This window comes from Salvelinus alpinus, chromosome 6 (genome assembly GCF_045679555.1).
Source record: "Salvelinus alpinus chromosome 6, SLU_Salpinus.1, whole genome shotgun sequence".
NCBI lineage: Eukaryota > Metazoa > Chordata > Actinopteri > Salmoniformes > Salmonidae > Salvelinus > Salvelinus alpinus.
Window position 1 is genome coordinate 3,463,368 of NC_092091.1, and position 20,853 is coordinate 3,484,220.

The following is a 20,853-nucleotide window of genomic DNA, read 5'->3' on the forward strand; positions in this document are numbered from 1 at the left end:
GGATGGGTCTACCGCATGGATGGGCCTACCGCATGGATGGGTCTACCGCATGGATGGGTCTACCGCATGGATGGGCCTACCGCATGGATGGGTCTACCACATGGATGGGTCTACCTCATGGATGGGTCTACCACATGGATGGGCCTACCACATGGATGGGTCTACCACATGGATGGGTCTACCACATGGATGGGCCTACCACATGGATGGGTCTACCACATGGATGGGTCTACCACATGGATGGGTCTACCACATGGATGGGTCTACCACATGGATGGGTCTACATGGATGGGCCTACCACATGGATGGGTCTACCACATGGATGGGTCTACCACATGGATGGGTCTACCACATGGATGGGTCTACCAAATGGATGGGTCTACCACATGGATGGGTCTACCACATGGATGGGTCTACCACATGGATGGGTCTACCACATGGATGGGCCTACCACATGGATGGGCCTACCACATGGATGGGCCTACCACATGGATGGGTCTACCGCATGGATGGGTCTACCGCATGGATGGGCCTACCACATGGATGGGTCTACCACATGGATGGGTCTACCACATGGAACCGCATGGATGGGTCTACCACATGGATGGGCCTATCTACCACATGGATGGGTCTACCACATGGATGGGTCTACAGCATGGATGGGCCTACCACATGGATGGGTCTACCGCATGGATGGGTCTACCGCATGGATGGGTCTACCGCATGGATGGGTCTACCACATGGATGGGCCTACCACATGGATGGGTCTACCACATGGATGGGTCTACCACATGGATGGGCCTATCTACCACATGGATGGGTCTACCACATGGATGGGTCTACAGCATGGATGGGCCTACCACATGGATTGGTCTACCGCATGGATGGGTCTACCGCATGGATGGGTCTACCGCATGGATGGGTCTACCACATGGATGGGCCTACCACATGGATGGGTCTACCACATGGATGGGTCTACCACATGGATGGGTCTACCACATGGATGGGTCTACCACATGGATGGGCCTACCACATGGATGGGTCTACCACATGGATGGGTCTACCACATGGATGGGCCTATCTACCACATGGATGGGTCTACCACATGGATGGGTCTACAGCATGGATGGGCCTACCACATGGATGGGTCTACCGCATGGATGGGTCTACCGCATGGATGGGTCTACCGCATGGATGGGTCTACCGCATGGATGGGCCTACCACATGGATGGGTCTACCACATGGATGGGTCTACCACATGGATGGGTCTACCACATGGATGGGTCTACCACATGGATGGGTCTACCACATGGAACCACATGGATGGGCCTACCACATGGATGGGTCTACCACATGGATGGGCCTACCACATGGATGGGTCTACCACATGGATGGGTCTACCACATGGATGGGTCTACCACATGGATGGGCCTATCTACCACATGGATGGGTCTACCACATGGATGGGTCTACCACATGGATGGGTCTACCACATGGATGGGTCTATCTACCACATGGATGGGTCTACCACATGGATGGGTCTACCACATGGATGGGTCTATCTACCACATGGATGGGCCTACCACATGGATGGGTCTACCACATGGATGGGCCTATCTACCACATGGATGGGTCTACCACATGGATGGGTCTACCACATGGATGGTCCTACCACATGGATGGGTCTACCACATGGATGGGTCTACCACATGGATGGGTCTATCTACCACATGGATGGGCCTACCACATGGATGGGTCTACCACATGGATGGGTCTACCACATGGATGGGTCTACCACATGGATGGGCCTACCACATGGATGGGTCTACCACATGGATGGGTCTACCACATGGATGGGCCTACCACATGGATGGGCCTACCACATGGATGGGTCTATCTACCACATGGATGGGTCTACCGCATGGATGGGTCTACCACATGGATGGGCCTACCACATGGATGGGTCTACCACATGGATGGGTCTACCACATGGATGGGCCTATCTACCACATGGATGGGTCTACCACATGGATGGGTCTACAGCATGGATGGGCCTACCACATGGATGGGTCTACCGCATGGATGGGTCTACCGCATGGATGGGTCTACCGCATGGATGGGTCTACCGCATGGATGGGCCTACCGCATGGATGGGTCTACCGCATGGATGGGTCTACCACATGGATGGGTCTACCACATGGAACCACATGGATGGGCCTACCACATGGATGGGTCTACCACATGGATGGGCCTACCACATGGATGGGTCTACCACATGGATGGGTCTACCACATGGATGGGTCTACCACATGGATGGGTCTACCACATGGATGGGTCTACCACATGGATGGGTCTACCACATGGAACCACATGGATGGGCCTACCACATGGATGGGTCTACCACATGGATGGGCCTACCACATGGATGGGTCTACCACATGGATGGGCCTACCACATGGATGGGTCTACCACATGGATGGGTCTACCACATGGATGGGTCTACCACATGGATGGGCCTACCACATGGATGGGCCTACCGCATGGATGGGCCTACCGCATGGATGGGCCTACCGCATGGATGGGCCTACCGCATGGATGGGTCTACCGCATGGATGGGTCTACCACATGGATGGGCCTACCACATGGATGGGCCTACCACATGGATGGGTCTACCACATGGATGGGTCTACCACATGGATGGGCCTACCACATGGAACCACATGGATGGGCATTCATAACACTCCATTGGAGCTGGAAAGGTAGGCTACACCCCAGTAAGCACAAACTGAGGATCCCCCTCACCCTTGACCCATCCTCCTCCACTTTCTTCACTGCCTCTGCATACGACACCCTGGCCACCTCAACCTGCCTCTCTCTCACCGAACACTTCCGATCCCCAGTAACATGAGCTCCCCTACAGACACACACAACGTTATCCACCGAAACTACACAATCCTCTATCCCATGACCTCTTGCACACATCGGGGAATCACCCTCCTACACACAGCTGCAACATGACCATAAACGTCTACCCTGCTAGAGCTTCCCCATTTAACAGTAAGTGCTGTTATAGTGAAGTGGAAACGTCTAGGAGTAACAACGGCTCAGCCTCGAAGTGGTAGACCACACAAGCTCACAGAACGAGACCGCCGAGTGCTGAAGCACGCAGCACGTAAAGTCTTATGTCCTCGGTTGCAACACTCACTACCGAGTTCCAAACTGCCTCATGGAGCAACGTCAGCACAATAACTGTTCGTCGGGAGCTTCATGAAATGGGTTTCCATGGCCGAGCAGCCGCATACAAGCCTAAGATCACCATGCACAATGCCAAGCGTAGGCTGGATTGGTGTAAAGCTCGCCGCCAGTGGACTCTGGAGCAGTGGAAACGCGTTCTCTGGAGTGATGAATCACGCTTCACCATCTAGCAGTCCGACGGACTAATCTGGGTTTGGCAGATGCCAGGAGAACGCTACCTGTCAGAATGCATAGGGCCAACTGTAAAGTTTGGTGGAGGAGGAATAATGGTCTTGCGCTGGAAGAAGAATTTGATTGGCCTGCAAAGCACTGACCTCATCCCCATCGAACACCTTTGGGATGAATTGGAACGGTGACTGCGAGCCAGGCCTAATCGCCCAACATCAGTGCCCAACTTCACTCATGCTCTTGTGGCTGATTGGAAGCAATGTCCCTGCAACAATGTTCCAGCATCTAGTGGAAAGCCTTCCCTGAAGAGTGGAGGCTGTTATAGCAGCAAAGGCGGGACCAACTACACATTAATGCCCATGATTTTTGGAATGAGATGTTCAATGAGCAGGTGACCACATACTTTTGGTCATGTAGTGTATTTGTTAAACGCGGCTCGTGTATAACTCTAACCAGTTAGCATGTCGCACATTTCCGAGTTTCCTAGTTCAGACTATCACTTGAACGCGGCATAAAACAATGCATGAGCCATTTAGATTATTCAAGAATCAATGGGTACATATGAATTCATAAATCCACAAATAAATGGATGTAAGCAACTGCAGACGGCCTCTTTTAAACTGAAAATTCCATCTACTCCTCATAATCGAGAAGTCTGCCACTGTTTTGAGTCACAGCTAAGAAACTCAAAAAACATAGGTCCTACCGAGATTTGAACTCGGATCGCAGGATTCAGAGTCCTGAGTGCTAACCATTACACCATAGAACCGTGTAGAAAGTTAGGATCTATAATATATTAGTATGTATTACACAGATTATTTCTCCCATTGTCCATGATTAGTTGGCTGTCATGAAAAAACAACTTTGCCATAATATATAAATGTATTCAATAGATGTACTTCATTGAACATCAAAGAAAGTGAGACGTGTTATCAATACCAAAAGCTCGATCCGGAAGTGGGCGTTTATATAGCGGTTGGATGCTAACTAGCTTGTTAAAACTGACTAGGTTCGAGGTGCAGCAGATACCGTTAAAGACAGTGCATTGCAGTACCAGGCGGGATAGGACCGAGGAAGGAAGGACAGAAAAAGGGACGGTGCCAATTGGATCGAAACCTCGCCTTCATTTTGATTCAGGATGGGGAACAGAGATGACGAGTATGATTACTTGTTCAAAGGTACATCTATGCCAAACGTTACCTGTCCATAAAATGTAACTTCATCATGGTTTCATACGAGCTAGCTAGTACTAGTGGTCGCCAGGCTTTGGTAGCGCTCGATGCTAATCTAGTTAGCCGCTAGATAAATTAGCTAGCTACACATTCGCAGTAAAGTTAACGTCAGCGTGATATCTTTTGAACTAAAATGAGTACGTTTGGATATGATTGTATAAAACATATTGTAATGAAACAGGCTTACAATATATTAGGCTATTGTCTTGATATTCCTTAATAATGCTAACATACAGCTGCTGATCATTTTGTCGGCTAGCTAGCTAACTAAATTCCTCAAATTCAGTGCGGTACCGTCAGGAAATAACCAGATAGCTAAACATCCTCAGCAGCTAGCTAGATAACCAGCGACTTGTTCAAATGACCACAACTTAGTTACTGAAACCATAGCTAGTTGCTCCAGCTACCTTTTTAATAACGTGATGTCATTCATTTAAATGTTTTCTTATATTAGACATATCTACTAAATACGGCGTTAGGTAGCTAGATATCTACTATATCCTGCTTGTGAAAGACCGATGCTTAAAACACAACAGCATTCTCATCGTGACATATGATAAAATTGGTTCTTCCCATTGTGGAGTAATTACTAGGGCCATGGACCATGGCCTTACCTCGCTGGAGGAATGTGACTCTCAGCATTTAATTTCAGCGTTTATGATCTCAAGCACGAGAATGTCATACCACTGAATTGTAGACCTTATTTTATGGCGTTTTAACCTGGAATGTAGGCTAGGCCTTAGTCCATGTCTAGTCAGCGCATGTTATCGACTGAGGATAAACGTTGAGATGTCAAGCACAGAGGTATGCGTGTCAGTAGTCGCAAACGATGGAACTGCGGATGTAGCCACAGGCTGTGTACTTATGACTCACTTCTGTATGACCGGTATACCACACATATAGTCCAACAAACACACCTTATTCATCAAGGCTCATGATGACCGATATACCACACATATAGCCCAACAAACTAGAGGTCGGCCGATTTCAAGTTTATATAATAATCGGGATTCGGCCTTTTTTGGACGCCGATTTACATTGCAATCCATGAGGAACCTGCGTGGCAGGCTGGCCGACTACCTGTTACGCAAGTGCAGCTTGAAAGCTTGAAGCACAGCGCTGTTTATGACTTCAAGCCTATCAACTCCTGAGATTAGGTGGCAATACTAAAGTACCTATTAGAACATCCAATAGTCAAAGGTATATGAAATACAAATGGTATAGAGAGAAATAGTCCTATAATAACTACAACCTAAAACTTCTTACCTGGGAATATTGAAGACTCATGTTAAAAGGAACCACCAGCTTTCATATGTTCTCATGTTCTGAGCAAGGAACTTAAACGTTAGCTTTCTGACATGGCACATATTGCACTTTTACTTTCTTCTCCAACACTTTGTTTTTGCATTATTTAAACCAAATTGAACATGTTTCATTATTTATATGAGACTAAATTTATTTTATTTATGTATTAAATTAAGTTAAAATAAAAGTGTTCATTCAGTATTGTTGTAATTGTCATTATTACAGATATATATATATATATATATATATCAAAACCGGCCGATTTAATCGGTATCAGCTTCTACAACCTCTACAACAAACACACCTTATTCATCAAGGCTCATGCTGGGTGTCAGCGTGCATCTCTCATTGACTTGTTGCGTGTGTGGGCCACTGTTCTACAATTTGAATTCGCCTCGAGACTTTAGTGCTTCAGGGTGTCCTATAACTGGCTGGAGCCAGTGTGTGAACATTGTTGGTCATTGTTGAGAACAGGAACAATAGAACTGCCCTTAAGACACATGGTAATGTGCTAACAGAGTTAGACCTCAGTTCACTGACTGTTCTGCTGCTGGTAAGTATAAACTAACGATGACATTACATTAGCCCAGGTGTGGATCTGAGGACCTCTGAACACTGTAGAAGAAGAGCTTCCTAGAGCCCTGATGCACATTCCATGACCAAACGTTCTAAGAATGTGGGAAGTAGTATAATGCATAGAGCCTATTCTGCTTCCTGTTTTACATCATAATGCATAGAGCCTATTCTGCTTCCTGTTCTACATCATAATGCATAGAGCCTATTCTGCTTCCTGTTCTACATCATAATGCATAGAGCCTATTCTGCTTCCTGTTTTACATCATAATGCATAGAGCCTATTCTGCTTCCTGTTCTACATCGTAATGCATAGAGCCTATTCTTCTTCCTGTTCTACATCGTAATGCATAGAGCCTATTCTGCTTCCTGTTCTACATCATAATGCATAGAGCCTATTCTGCTTCCTGTTCTACATCGTAATACATAGAGCCTATTCTGCTTCCTGTTTTACATTATAATGCATCGGCGCCTGCTTGGTAGCAGTCAGCATACGATGGCAATCTTCACATAGCACATTGTTTCTGTGTATTTAATGGGGTGGATTGTTTCTGTGTGTTTAATGGGGTGGATTGTTTCTGTGTGTTTAATGGGGTGGATTGTTTCTGTGTGTTTAATGGGGTGGATTGTTTCTGTGTGTTTAATGGGGTGGATTGTTTCTGTGTGTTTAATGGGGTGGATTGTTTCTGTGTGTTTAATGGGGTGGATTGTATGTACAGTACCAGTCAAAAGTTTGGACACGCCTACTCATTCAAGAGTTTCTTTATTTTTTTACTTTTTTCTATATTGTAGAATAATAGTGAAGACATCAAAACTATGAAATGACACATGGAATCATGTAGTAACCAAAAAAGTGTTATATTATATTTGACAAAGTAGCCACCCTGTGCCTTGATGACAGCATTGCACACTCTTGACATTCTCTCAACCAGCTTCACCTGGAATGCTTTTCAAACAGTCTTGAAGGAGTTCCCACATATGCTGCTTTTCCTTCACTCTGCGGTCCAACTCATCCCAAACCATCTCAATTGGGTTGAGGTCGGGTGATTGTGGAGGCCAGGTCATCTGATGCAGCACTCCATCACTCTCCTTCTTGGTCAAATAGCCCTTACACAGCCTGGAGGTGTGTTGGGTCATTGTGCTGTTGAAAAACAAGTGATAGTCGCACTAAGCGGCCTGGAGGTTGTGTAATATGCATCTTCACTATTGTTCTACAATGTAGAATGTAGAATGAGAGTGTCTAGTTGGCAGAAGAGAAGAAGGGACAAAGAAGGGACAAAGTGGGACAAAATAAGGACAGAAGAAAAGGGAAAGGGGACATTAAGGTGAAGCAGTCCTCTAAAGACACAAAAGACAATAATACAAGAAACAACACTTCTATTGCCTCTCCCTCTACGATACGCACTTCCGGGTTGGAGCGAGTAGTTGCATTCCGCTTTGCTCCACAGGTAGTATTACATTTCATTTCATTACAGTACAACAGTTTGATTTGTTTGATCTTAGCTGGCTACATAGCCGTCTTTGTATCCAAGATAATTGTGTAGTCTAGAGTAATTGTCGAGGTTACCTAGCCAGTTAGAGGTTACCTAGCCAGCTACACTTTCAAACAAAGTCAACAACGCAGCCACTGCTAGCTAGCCTATTTCACCAGCCAGCAGTACTATATCATTTTAGTCAATAAGATTTTTTGCAACGTAAGCTTAACTTTCTGAACATTCGAGACGTGTATTCCACTTGTCATTCCAATCTCCTTTGCATTAGCGTAGCCTCTTCTGTAGCCTGTCAACTATGTGTCTGTCTATCCCTGTTCTCTCCTCTCTGCACAGACCATACAAACGCTTCACACCGCGTGGCCGCTGCTACTCTAACCTGGTGGTCCCAGCGCGCACGACCCACGTGGAGTTCCAGGTCTCAGGCAGCCTCTGGAACTGCCGATCTGTGGCCAACAAGGCAGAGTTCATCTCAGCCTATGCTTCCCTCCAGTCCCTCGACTTCTTGGCACTGACGGAAACATGGATTACCACTGATAACACTGCTACTCCTACTGCTCTCTCCTCGTCTGCCCACGTGTTCTCGCACACCCCGAGAGCTTCTGGTCAGCGGGGTGGTGGCACTGGGATCCTCATCTCTCCCAAGTGGACATTCTCTCTTTCTCCCCTGACCCATCTGTCTATCGCCTCCTTTGAATTCCATGCTGTCACAGTTACCAGCCCTTTCAAGCTTAACATCCTTATCATTTATCGCCCTCCAGGTTCCCTTGGAGAGTTCATCAATGAGCTTGACGCCCTGATAAGTTCCTTTCCTGAGGATGGCTCACCTCTCACAGTTCTGGGTGACTTTAACCTCCCCACGTCTACCTTTGACTCATTCCTCTCTGCCTCCTTCTTTCCACTCCTCTCCTCTTTTGACCTCACCCTCTCACCTTCCCCCCCTACTCACAAGGCAGGCAATACGCTTGACCTCATCTTTACTAGATGCTGTTCTTCCACTAATCTCATTGCAACTCCCCTCCAAGTCTCCGACCACTACCTTGTATCCTTTTCCCTCTCGCTCTCATCTAACACTTCCCACACTGCCCCTACTCGGATGGTATCGCACCGTCCCAACCTTTGCTCTCTCTCCCCCGCTACTCTCTCCTCTTCCATCCTATCATCTCTTCCCTCTGCTCAAACCTTCTCCAACCTATCTCCTGATTCTGCCTCCTCAACCCTCCTCTCCTCCCTTTCTGCATCCTTTGACTCTCTATGTCCCCTATCCTCCAGGCCGGCTCGGTCCTCCCCTCCTGCTCCGTGGCTCGACGACTCATTGCGAGCTCACAGAACAGGGCTCCGGGCAGCCGAGCGGAAATGGAGGAAAACTCGCCTCCCTGCGGACCTGGCATCCTTTCACTCCCTCCTCTCTACATTCTCCTCTTCTGTCTCTGCTGCTAAAGCCACTTTCTACCACTCTAAATTCCAAGCATCTGCCTCTAACCCTAGGAAGCTCTTTGCCACCTTCTCCTCCCTCCTGAATCCTCCTCCCCCTCCTCCCCCCTCCTCCCTCTCTGCTGATGACTTCGTCAACCATTTTGAAAAGAAGGTCGACGACATCCGATCCTCGTTTGCTAAGTCAAACGACACCGCTGGTTCTGCTCACACTGCCCTACCCTGTGCTTTGACCTCTTTCTCCCCTCTCTCTCCAGATGAAATCTCGCGTCTTGTGACGGCCGGCCGCCCAACAACCTGCCCGCTTGACCCTATCCCCTCCTCTCTTCTCCAGACCATTTCCGGAGACCTTCTCCCTTACCTCACCTCGCTCATCAACTCATCCTTGACCGCTGGCTACGTCCCTTCCGTCTTCAAGAGAGCGAGAGTTGCACCCCTTCTGAAAAAACCTACACTCGATCCCTCCGATGTCAACAACTACAGACCAGTATCCCTTCTTTCTTTTCTCTCCAAAACTCTTGAACGTGCCGTCCTTGGCCAGCTCTCCTGCTATCTCTCTCAGAATGACCTTCTTGATCCAAATCAGTCAGGTTTCAAGACTAGTCATTCAACTGAGACTGCTCTTCTCTGTGTCACGGAGGCGCTCCGCACTGCTAAAGCTAACTCTCTCTCCTCTGCTCTCATCCTTCTAGACCTATCGGCTGCCTTTGATACTGTGAACCATCAGATCCTCCTCTCCACCCTCTCCGAGCTGGGCATCTCCGACGCGGCCCACGCTTGGATTGCGTCCTACCTGACAGGTCGCTCCTACCAGGTGGCGTGGCGAGAATCTGTCTCCGCACCACGTGCTCTCACCACTGGTGTCCCCCAGGGCTCTGTTCTAGGCCCTCTCCTATTCTCGCTATACACCAAGTCACTTGGCTCTGTCATATCCTCACATGGTCTCTCCTATCATTGCTATGCAGACGACACACAATTAATCTTCTCCTTTCCCCCCTCTGATAACCAGGTGGTGAATCGCATCTCTGCATGTCTGGCAGACATATCAGTGTGGATGACGGATCACCACCTCAAGCTGAACCTCGGCAAGACGGAGCTGCTCTTCCTCCCGGGGAAGGACTGCCCGTTCCATGATCTCGCCATCACGGTTGACAACTCCATTGTGTCCTCCTCCCAGAGTGCTAAGAACCTTGGCGTGATCCTGGACAACACCCTGTCGTTCTCAACTAACATCAAGGCGGTGACCCGTTCCTGTAGGTTCATGCTCTACAACATTCGCAGAGTACGACCCTGCCTCACGCAGGAAGCGGCGCAGGTCCTAATCCAGGCACTTGTCATCTCCCGTCTGGATTACTGCAACTCGCTGTTGGCTGGGCTCCCTGCCTGTGCCATTAAACCCCTACAACTCATCCAGAACGCCGCAGCCCGTCTGGTGTTCAACTTTCCCAAGTTCTCTCACGTCACCCCGCTCCTCCGCTCTCTCCACTGGCTTCCAGTTGAAGCTCGCATCCGCTACAAGACCATGGTGCTTGCCTACGGAGCTGTGAGGGGAACGGCACCTCCGTACCTTCAGGCTCTGATCAGGCCCTACACCCAAACAAGGGCACTGCGTTCATCCACCTCTGGCCTGCTCGCCTCCCTACCTCTGAGGAAGTACAGTTCCCGCTCAGCCCAGTCAAAACTGTTCGCTGCTCTGGCACCCCAATGGTGGAACAAACTCCCTCACGACGCCAGGTCAGCGGAGTCAATCACCACCTTCCGGAGACACCTGAAACCCCACCTCTTTAAGGAATACCTAGGATAGGATAAAGTAATCCTTCTATCCCCCCCCCCTTAAAAGAGTTAGATGCACTATTGTAAAGTGGTTGTTCCACTGGATATCATAAGGTGAATGCACCAATTTGTAAGTCGCTCTGGATAAGAGCGTCTGCTAAATGACTTAAATGTAAATGTAGAAAATAGTGCAAATAAAGAAAACCCTGGAATGAGTAGGTATGTCCAAATGTTGACTGCTACTGTGTGTATATATAGAGGATATTGATATTTGTAATCTATCAATGATTGTGCCTGAGTGGATTAATAAAGTTGTTGCTTTATTTATTTTTTACTTCAGTTTATTTGAGTAAATACTTTATTAACACTCATCTTAAAATGACATTGTTGGTTTAAAGGGCTTGTAAGTAAGCATTTCACTGTGAGGTCTACTACACCTGTTGTATTCGGCATTTCACTGTGAGGTCTACTACACCTGTTGTATTCAGCATTTCACTGTGAGGTCTACTACACCTGTTGTATTCAGCATTTCACTGTGAGGTCTACCTACACCTGTTGTATTCAGCATTTCACTGTAAGGTCTACTACACCTGTTGTATTCAGCATTTCACTGTGAGGTCTACTACACCTGTTGTATTCAGCATTTCACTGTAAGGTCTACTACACCTGTTGTATTCAGCATTTCACTGTAAGGTCTACTACACCTGTTGTATTCAGCATTTCACTGTAAGGTCTACTACACCTGTTGTATTCAGCATTTCACTGTGAGGTCTACTACACCTGTTGTATTCAGCATTTCACTGTGAGGTCTACTACACCTGTTGTATTCAGCATTTCACTGTGAGGTCTACTACACCTGTTGTATTCAGCATTTCACTGTGAGGTCTACTACACCTGTTGTATTCAGCATTTCACTGTAAGGTCTACTACACCTGTTGTATTCGGCATTTCACTGTGAGGTCTACTACACCTGTTGTATTCAGCATTTCACTGTGAGGTCTACTACACCTGTTGTATTCAGCATTTCACTGTAAGGTCTACTACACCTGTTGTATTCGGCATTTCACTGTGAGGTCTACTACACCTGTTGTATTCGGCATTTCACTGTGAGGTCCACTACACCTGTTGTATTCGGCATTTCACTGTGAGGTCCACTACACCTGTTGTATTTGGCGCATGTGACTGTTGATAGGAGACTCTCTAACCTGTCTCTTTCTCTCTGGCCCAGTGGTGTTGATAGGAGACTCTGGTGTGGGGAAGAGTAACCTGTTGTCTCGTTTCACCCGGAATGAGTTTAACCTGGAGAGTAAGAGCACCATCGGGGTGGAGTTTGCCACCCGCAGTATTCAGGTGGATGGGAAGACCGTGAAGGCTCAGATCTGGGACACAGCTGGCCAGGAGAGATACCGGGCTATTACATCAGCGTGAGTCTCTCTGGTGGTGGTGCACACACACACACACACACACACACACACATTCTAGGGATGTAATGATTCACTGTAACGCATCAGTCCCTGATTGAAATTTTAAAACAAGACAGCATCGGTCCACGGTTCCCAAACCCATCCAAATGTAGCATCGGTCAGAAAATCTGAATACATTTTTCCATTTCTGATTGAAATGTTAAAACAGTTTAGCCTAATCTGATAGATATCTAGTCTCCCGTATGGCTCTAATCTGATAGTGGGGTGGTAGATGTCTAGTCTCCCTTATGGCTCTAATGTGATAGTGGTAGTGGGGTGGTAGATGTCTAGTCTCCTTTATGTCTCTAATCTGATAGTGGATTGGTAGATGTCTAGTCTCCTTTATGGCTCTAATGTGATAGTGGTAGTGGGGTGGTAGATGTCTAGTCTCCTTTATGGCTCTAATCTGATAGTGGATTGGTAGATGTCTAGTCTCCTTTATGGCTCTAATCTGGTAGTGGGGTGGTAGATGTCTAATCTGATAGTGGTAATGTCTAGTCTCCTTTATAGCTCTAATCTGGTAGTGGGGTGGTAGATGTCTAGTCTCCTTTATGTCTCTAATCTGATAGTGGATTGGTAGATGTCTAGTCTCATTTATGGCTCTAATCTGATAGTGGTAGTAGGGTGGTAGATGTCTAGTCTCCCTTATGGCTCTAATCTGATAGTGGTAGATGTCTAGTCTCCTTTATGGCTCTAATCTGATAGTGGTAGTGGGGTGGTAGATGTCTAGTCTCCCTTATGGCTCTAATCTGATAGTGGTAGATGTCTAGTCTCCCTTATGGCTCTAATCTGATAGTGGTAGTGGGGTGGTAGATGTCTATTCTCCCTTGTGGCTCTAATCTGATACTGGTAGATGTATATTCTCATTTATGGCTCTAATCTGATAGTGGTAGTAGGGTGGTATATGTCTAGTCTCCTTTATGGCTCTAATCTGATAGTGGTAGTGGGGTGGTAGATGTCTAGTCTCCTTTATGGCTCTAATCTGATAGTGGTAGTGGGGCAGTAGATGTCTAGTCTCCCTTATGGCTCTAATCTGATAGTGGTAGATGTCTAGTCTCCCTTGTGGCTCTAATCTGATGTCTAGTCTCCTTTATGGCTCTAATCTGATAGTGGGGTGGTAGATGTCTAGTCTCCCTTATGGCTCTAATCTGATAGTGGTAGTGGGGTGGTAGATGTCTAGTCTCCTTTATGGCTCTAATCTGATAGTGGTAGTGGGGTGGTAGCTGTCTAGTCTCCTTTATGGCTCTAATCTGATATTGGTAGTGGGGTGGTAGCTGTCTAGGCTCCCTTATGGCTCTAATCTGATAGTGGTAGTGGGGTGGTAGATGTCTAGTCTCCTTTTATGGCTCTAATCTGATAGTGGTAGTGGGGTGGTAGATGTCTAGTCTCCTTTTATGGCTCTAATCTGATAGTGGTAGTGGGGTGGTAGATGTCTAGTCTCCCTTTATGGCTCTATTCTGATACTGGTAGATGTCTAGTCTCCTTTATGGCTCTAATCTGATAGTGGACTGGTAGATGTCTCGTCTCCCTTATGGCTCTAATCCGATAGGGGTAGTTGCCTAGTCTCCTTTATGGCTTTAATCTGATAGTGGTCGATGCCTAGTCTCCTTTATGGCCCTAATCTGATAGTGGAAGTGTGTAGGTGTGTCCAAACTTTTGACTGGTACTGTACATCATTTACACATTCACAGTACATACACCAGGGTTATTTTTGGACATAAAATACTGTAAAAACACCAGCAATTGTATTACATTGTGTTAATCTGTTCCAAAGTAATCCCATGTACAATAGATAGACATACAGTATGTGATCATATACAAATGTAAGGAAGGTTTGAAATTATTATGTTTTAGTCAGATGTTTTATCCGTTTTTCGGCTTCTTGCGGTCAATTTGCAGTCTACAAATGATTGATAATTATGTTCCGGCCCCCTGACCATCCTCAGTATTTTAATAACGTAGTATTTTAATAACGTAGTATTTTAATAACGTAGTATCAGAATGAACCAGTCTACCTAACATAGATCAGTATTTTAATCATGTAGTATTTTAATCATGTAGTATTTTAATCATGTAGTATTTTAATAATGTAGTATTTTAATAATGTAGTATTTTAATAATGTCGTATCAGAATGAACCAGTCTACCTAACATAGATCAGTATTTTAATAATGTAGTATTTAATAACGTAGTATTTTAATAACGTATTATCAGAATGAACCAGTCTACCTAACATAGATCAGTATTTAATATCGTAGTATTTTAATAATGTAGTATTTTAATAATGTAGTATTTTAATATTGTAGTATCAGAATAAACCAGTCTACCTAACATAGATCAGTAATTAATAACGTAGTATTTTAATAAAGTAGTATTTTAATAACGTAGTTTCAGAATGAACCAGTCTACCTAACATAGATCAGTATTTAATAATGTAGTATTTTAATAATGTAGTATTTTAATAACATTGTATCAGGATGAACCAGTCTACCTAACATAGATCAGTATTTAATAACGTAGTATTTTAATAACGTAGTATTTTAATAACGTAGTATCAGAATGAACCAGTCTACCTAACATAGATCAGTATTTTATTCATGTAGTATTTTAATCATGTAGTATTTTAATCATGTAGTATTTTAATCATGTAGTATTTTAATCATGTAGTATTTTAATAACGTAGTTTCAGAATGAACCAGTCTACCTAACATAGATCAGTATTTAATAACGTAGTATTTTAATAACGTAGTATCAGAATGAACCATTCTACCTAACATAGAGAGGGTTAAGTTATTAAACACTGATCTATGTCGTCAGGTATTACACATTCTATGATTCTATCACATGTAACTGACCATCAATATGAACAGCTCTTCTAGAAAGCATGTCACGGTTTGTTTTCTCCTAACTGCTAGATGTATGTGACCAATCGGATTTGATTTGAGCTGTCTCCTCTGGTCCACAGGTATTACCGTGGTGCCGTGGGGGCTCTTCTGGTCTATGACATCGCCAAGCACCTGACCTATGAAAGCGTGGAGCGTTGGCTGAAGGAGCTGAGAGACCATGCTGACACCAACATCGTTATTATGCTGGTCGGCAACAAGAGTGACCTGCGTCACCTCAGGGCTGTGCCTACCGACGGGGCACGGGCGTTCGCAGGTCAGTACAGAACCAACCTGGTCTGGTTTCAGAACCAACCTGGTCTGGTTTCAGAACCAACCTGGTCTGGTTTCAGATGTATTTGTTCAGGTCAGTTCAGAACCAACCTGGTCTGGTTTCAGAACCAACCTGGTCTGGTTTCAGAACCAACCTGGTCTGGTTTCAGAACCAACCTGGTCTGGTTTCAGAACCAACCTGGTCTGGTTTCAGAACCAACCTGGTCTGGTTTCAGATCCAACCTGGTCTGGTTTCAGATCCAACCTGGTCTGGTTTCAGAACCAACCTGGTCTGGTTTCAGAACCAACCTGGTCTGGTTTCAGATCCAACCTGGTCTAGTTTCAGATCCAATCTGGTCTGGTTTCAGATGTATTTGTTCAGGTCAGTTCAGAACCAACCTGGTCTGGTTTCAGAACCAACCTGGTCTGGTTTCAGAACCAACCTGGTCTGGTTTCAGAACCAACCTGGTCTGGTTTCAGATCCAACCTGGTCTGGTTTCAGATGTATTTGTTCAGGTCAGTACAGAACCAACCTGGTCTAGTTTCAGATCCAACCTGGTCTGGTTTCAGAACCAACCTGGTCTGGTTTCAGATGTATTTGTGCAGGTCTGGTATCAGGCTAGTACCAACCATGCCTCCCTACTCCTAAGAGTAGTGGCGTTCACGTTTTCCTTTCTCATGAGTGGCTGTCAGTGATCGGGGGTCTGGCTGTCAGTGATCTGGGGTCTGGCTGTCAGGGATCGGGGGTCTGGCTGTCAGTGATCGGGGGTCTGCTGTCAGTGATCTGGGGTCTGGCTGTCAGTGATCAGGGGTCTGGCTGTCAGTGATCTGGGGTCTGGCTGTCAGTGATCTGGGGTCTGGCTGTCATTGATCGGGGGTCTGGCTGTCAGTGATGGGGGGTCTGGCTGTCAGTGATGGGGGGTCTGGCTGTCAGTGATCTGGGGGTCTGGCTGTCAGTGATCTGGGGGTCTGGCTGTCAGTGATCTGGGGGTCTGGCTGTCAGTGATCGGGGGTCTGGCTGTCAGTGATCGGGGGTCTGGCTGTCAGTGATCGGGGGGTCTGGCTGTCAGTGATCGGGGGGTCTGGCTGTCAGTGATCGGGGGGTCTGGCTGTCAGTGATGGGGGGTCTGGCTGTCAGTGATGGGGGGTCTGGCTGTCAGTGATGGGGGGTCTGGCTGTCAGTGATGGGGGGTCTGGCTGTCAGTGATGGGGGGTCTGGCTGTCAGTGATGGGGGGTCTGGCTGTCAGTGATGGGGGGTCTGGCTGTCAGTGATCGGGGGGTCTGGCTGTCAGTGATCTGGGGGTCTGGCTGTCAGTGATCTGGGGTCTGGCTGAGTAGTGATTGACATGGTTTACCGTTTCCCTCTGTTCCTTTAGAGAAGAACGGTTTGTCTTTCCTGGAGACTTCAGCCCTGGATTCTACTAACGTGGAGACATCCTTCCAGACCATTCTGACTGGTGAGTGGTCCTCTGTCTGTCTGTGCATTGACTGTTTTCTATAAGATTTAATACAGTCATTATATTTTAAATGGGCTATAATGTATCATGGCACAGGGTTTAACACAGGCCAGAGAATGAGAGAAGAGACCAGTGGTTGTGTGTTAGGGTGATCATCTCCGCCGCGTCAGGGGACAGATGCGCTTCCTGAATACCTAATCACAACTGAGGACCAGATGGGCTTCCTGAATACCTAATCACAACTGAGGACCAGATGGGCTTCCTGAATACCTAATCACAACTGAGGACCAGATGAGCTTCCTGAATACCTAATCACAACTGAGGACCAGATGGGCTTCCTGAATACCTAATCACAACTGAGGACCAGATGGGCTTCCTGAATACCTAATCACAACTGAGGACCAGATGAGCTTCCTGAATACCTAATCACAACTGAGGACCAGATGAGCTTCCTGAATACCTAATCACAACTGAGGACCAGATGAGCTTCCTGAATACCTAATCACAACTGAGGACCAGATGAGCTTCCTGAATACCTAATCACAACTGAGGACCAGGTGGGCTTCCTGAATACCTAATCACAACTGAGGACCAGATGCGCTTCCTGAATACCTAATCACAACTGAGGACCAGATGCGCTTCCTGAATACCTAATCACAACTGAGGACCAGGTGGGCTTCCTGAATACCTAATCACAGCTGAGGACCAGATGAGCTTCCTGAATACCTAATCACAACTGAGGACCAGATGGGCTTCCTGAATACCTAATCACAACTGAGGACCAGATGAGCTTCCTGAATACCTAATCACAGCTGAGGACCAGGTGGGCTTCCTGAATACCTAATCACAACTGAGGACCAGATGAGCTTCCTGAATACCTAATCACAACTGAGGACCAGATGAGCTTCCTGAATACCTAATCACAGCTGAGGACCAGATGAGCTTCCTGAATACCTAATCACAACTGAGGACCAGGTGGACTTCCTGAATACCTAATCACAACTGAGGACCAGATGGGCTTCCTGAATACCTAATCACAACTGAGGACCAGGTGGGCTTCCTGAATACCTAATCACAACTGAGGACCAGGTGGAGATGAGCTTCCTGAATACCTAATCACAGCTGAGGACCAGGTGGGCTTCCTGAATTGCCTTGGTCCACTGCTCTGAACAGGAGCCTCGGGCCACTGCTCTGAACAGGAGCCTCGGGCCACTGCTCTGAACAGGAGCCTCGGGCCACTGCTCTGAACAGGAGCCTCGGGCCACTGCTCTGAACAGGAGCCTCGGGCCACTGCTCTGAACAGGAGCCTCGGGCCACTGCTCTGAACAGGAGCCTCGGTCCACTGCTCTGAACAGGAGCCTCGGTCCACTGCTCTGAACAGGAGCCTCGGTCCACTGCTCTGAACAGGAGCCTCGGTCCACTGCTCTGAACAGGAGCCTCGGTCCACTGCTCTGAATAGGAGCCTCGGTCCACTGCTCTGAACAGGAGCCTCGGTCCACTGCTCTGAACAGGAGCCTCGGGCCACTGCTCTGAACAGGAGCCTCGGGCCACTGCTCTGAACAGGAGCCTCGGGCCACTGCTCTGAACAGGAGCCTCGGTCCACTGCTCTGAATAGGAGCCTCGGTCCACTGCCATGCCTGTACTAACACACACAGTGTAGTCAAACGGAACGCTATCCGATTCTATCTGGTGATTGTGTTAGATCATTTCCTGTTTAAACTGGGAGTAAAGTACTGCAGTAACATGGTAATCTCCCTCCTGTCTCTCTCTCTCCCTCCTGTCTCTCTCCCTCCCTCCTGTCCGTCTCTCTCTCTCTCTCTCTCTCTCCCTCTCTCCCTCATGTTCCTCTCTCTCTTCCTCACTCCTCTCTCACTCACTCTCCCTCCTGTCTCTGTTTCTCTCTCTCTCCCTCCTGTCTCTCTCCCTCCTGTCTCTCTTCTCTTCCTCTCTCTCCCTCTCTCTTCCTCCTGTCTTCCACATCACCCCTCCCTCCCTGCAGAAATCTATCGCATCGTGTCTCAGAAACAGATGTCAGACCGGCAAGACAACAACATGTCGCCGAGCAACAACGTGGTCAACATCCAGGTGCAGCCGACGGAGAATAAACCAAAGATGCAGTGTTGTCAGAGCATCTAACAGCATCACCAGTACCACCTGCTACCCCCTGACCCCCGACCCCAAACCCCCTTCTAAAAGACTGCTTTGGTCCCGACTGTCTGAGACACAGCTGCGTGGCCAGGCTCTAGTCTGAGACACAGCTGCGTGGCCAGGCTCTAGTCTGAGACACAGCTGCGTGGCCAGGCTCTAGTCTGAGACACAGCTGCGTGGCCAGGCTCTAGACTGAGACACAGCTGCGTGGCCAGGCTCTAGGATCTATACTGCAGAGTTGAGGCTGCCTCCAAAGTGTGCACTGGTCTTGCACACTTCATGTCATGGATTTAAAAGCATTAGATTGTAATTATTGGCTGAAGGGAGTTTCTTTCCACCGTTGTTAAGCCTAAATCCATGATGGGAAGTGTGCAAGTGATCAAAACACTGTGTCTGAGCTCGTTGGTTCCTTAAGGATCCCCAGTCAGGACTATACAGCTGTGTCTGAGCTCGGTGGTTCCTTAAGGATCCCCAGTCAGGACTATACAGCTGTGTGTGAGCTCGTTGGTTCCTTAAGGATCCCCAGTCAGGACTATACAGCTGTGTCTGAGCTCGTTGGTTCCTTAAGGATCCCCAGTCAGGACTATACAGCTGTGTGTGAGCTCGTTGGTTCCTTAAGGATCCCCAGTCAGGACTATACAGCTGTGTCTGAGCTCGTTGGTTCCTTAAGGATCTCCAGTCAGGACTATACAGCTGTGTCTGAGCTCGTTGGTTCCTTAAGGATCCCCAGTCAGGACTATACAGCTGTGTGTGAGCTCGTTGGTTCCTTAAGGATCCCCAGTCAGGACTATACAGCTGTGTCTGAGCTCGGTGGTTCCTTAAGGATCCCCAGTCAGGACTATACAGCTGTGTGTGAGCTCGTTGGTTCCTTAAGGATCCCCAGTCAGGACTATACAGCTGTGTCTGAGCTCGTTGGTTCCTTAAGGATCCCCCGTCAGGACTATACAGCTGTGTGTGAGCTCGTTGGTTCCTTAAGGATCCCCCGTCAGGACTATACAGCTGTGTGTGAGCTCGTTGGTTCCTTAAGGATCCCCAGTCAGAACTATACAGCTGTGTCTGAGCTCGGTGGTTCCTTAAGGATCCCCAGTCAGGACTATACAGCTGTGTGTGAGCTCGTTGGTTCCTTAAGGATCCCCAGTCAGAACTATACAGCTGTGTCTGAGCTCGTTGGTTCCTTAAGGATCCCCAGTCAGGACTATACAGCTGTGTGTGAGCTCGTTGGTTCCTTAAGGATCCCCAGTCAGGACTATACAGCTGTGTCTGAGCTCGTTGGTTCCTTAAGGATCCCCAGTCAGGACTATACAGCTGTGTCTGAGCTCATTGGTTCCTTAAGGATCCCCAGTCAGGACTATACAGCTGTGTGTGAGCTCGTTGGTTCCTTAAGGATCCCCAGTCAGGAC

General features: G+C 47.5%; 1 protein-coding gene and 1 non-coding gene across 2 annotated transcripts; one reads left to right on the forward strand and one right to left on the reverse strand.

Moving 5' to 3' along the window:
- Window positions 1–4,120: 4,120 nt before the first annotated feature.
- Window positions 4,121–4,192, reverse strand: trnaq-cug (transfer RNA glutamine (anticodon CUG)). Its single transcript has one exon. It is a non-coding gene; the product is annotated as a tRNA-Gln (tRNA).
- Window positions 4,193–4,402: 210 nt separating this feature from the next.
- rab11a (RAB11a, member RAS oncogene family) lies at window positions 4,403–19,902 on the forward strand. Its single transcript, XM_071405153.1, has 5 exons — window positions 4,403–4,601; window positions 12,459–12,654; window positions 15,658–15,851; window positions 17,225–17,305; window positions 19,305–19,902. Exons 1-5 carry the CDS (start codon window positions 4,562–4,564, stop codon window positions 19,439–19,441), a joined length of 648 nt encoding a protein of 215 aa, XP_071261254.1. The 5' UTR covers window positions 4,403–4,561; the 3' UTR covers window positions 19,442–19,902.
- The last annotated feature ends 951 nt before the right edge of the window (window positions 19,903–20,853 follow it).

Excerpts from the sequence above, each read along its gene's own strand:
- rab11a (XM_071405153.1), top strand. The coding sequence starts at position 4,562 with ATGGGGAACAGAGATGACGAGTATGATTACTTGTTCAAAG. Across the intron at positions 4,602-12,458 it reads GTATGATTACTTGTTCAAAG|TGGTGTTGATAGGAGACTCT; the intron begins GTACATCTATGC and ends TCTCTGGCCCAG. Across the intron at positions 15,852-17,224 it reads CGGGGCACGGGCGTTCGCAG|AGAAGAACGGTTTGTCTTTC; the intron begins GTCAGTACAGAA and ends CTGTTCCTTTAG.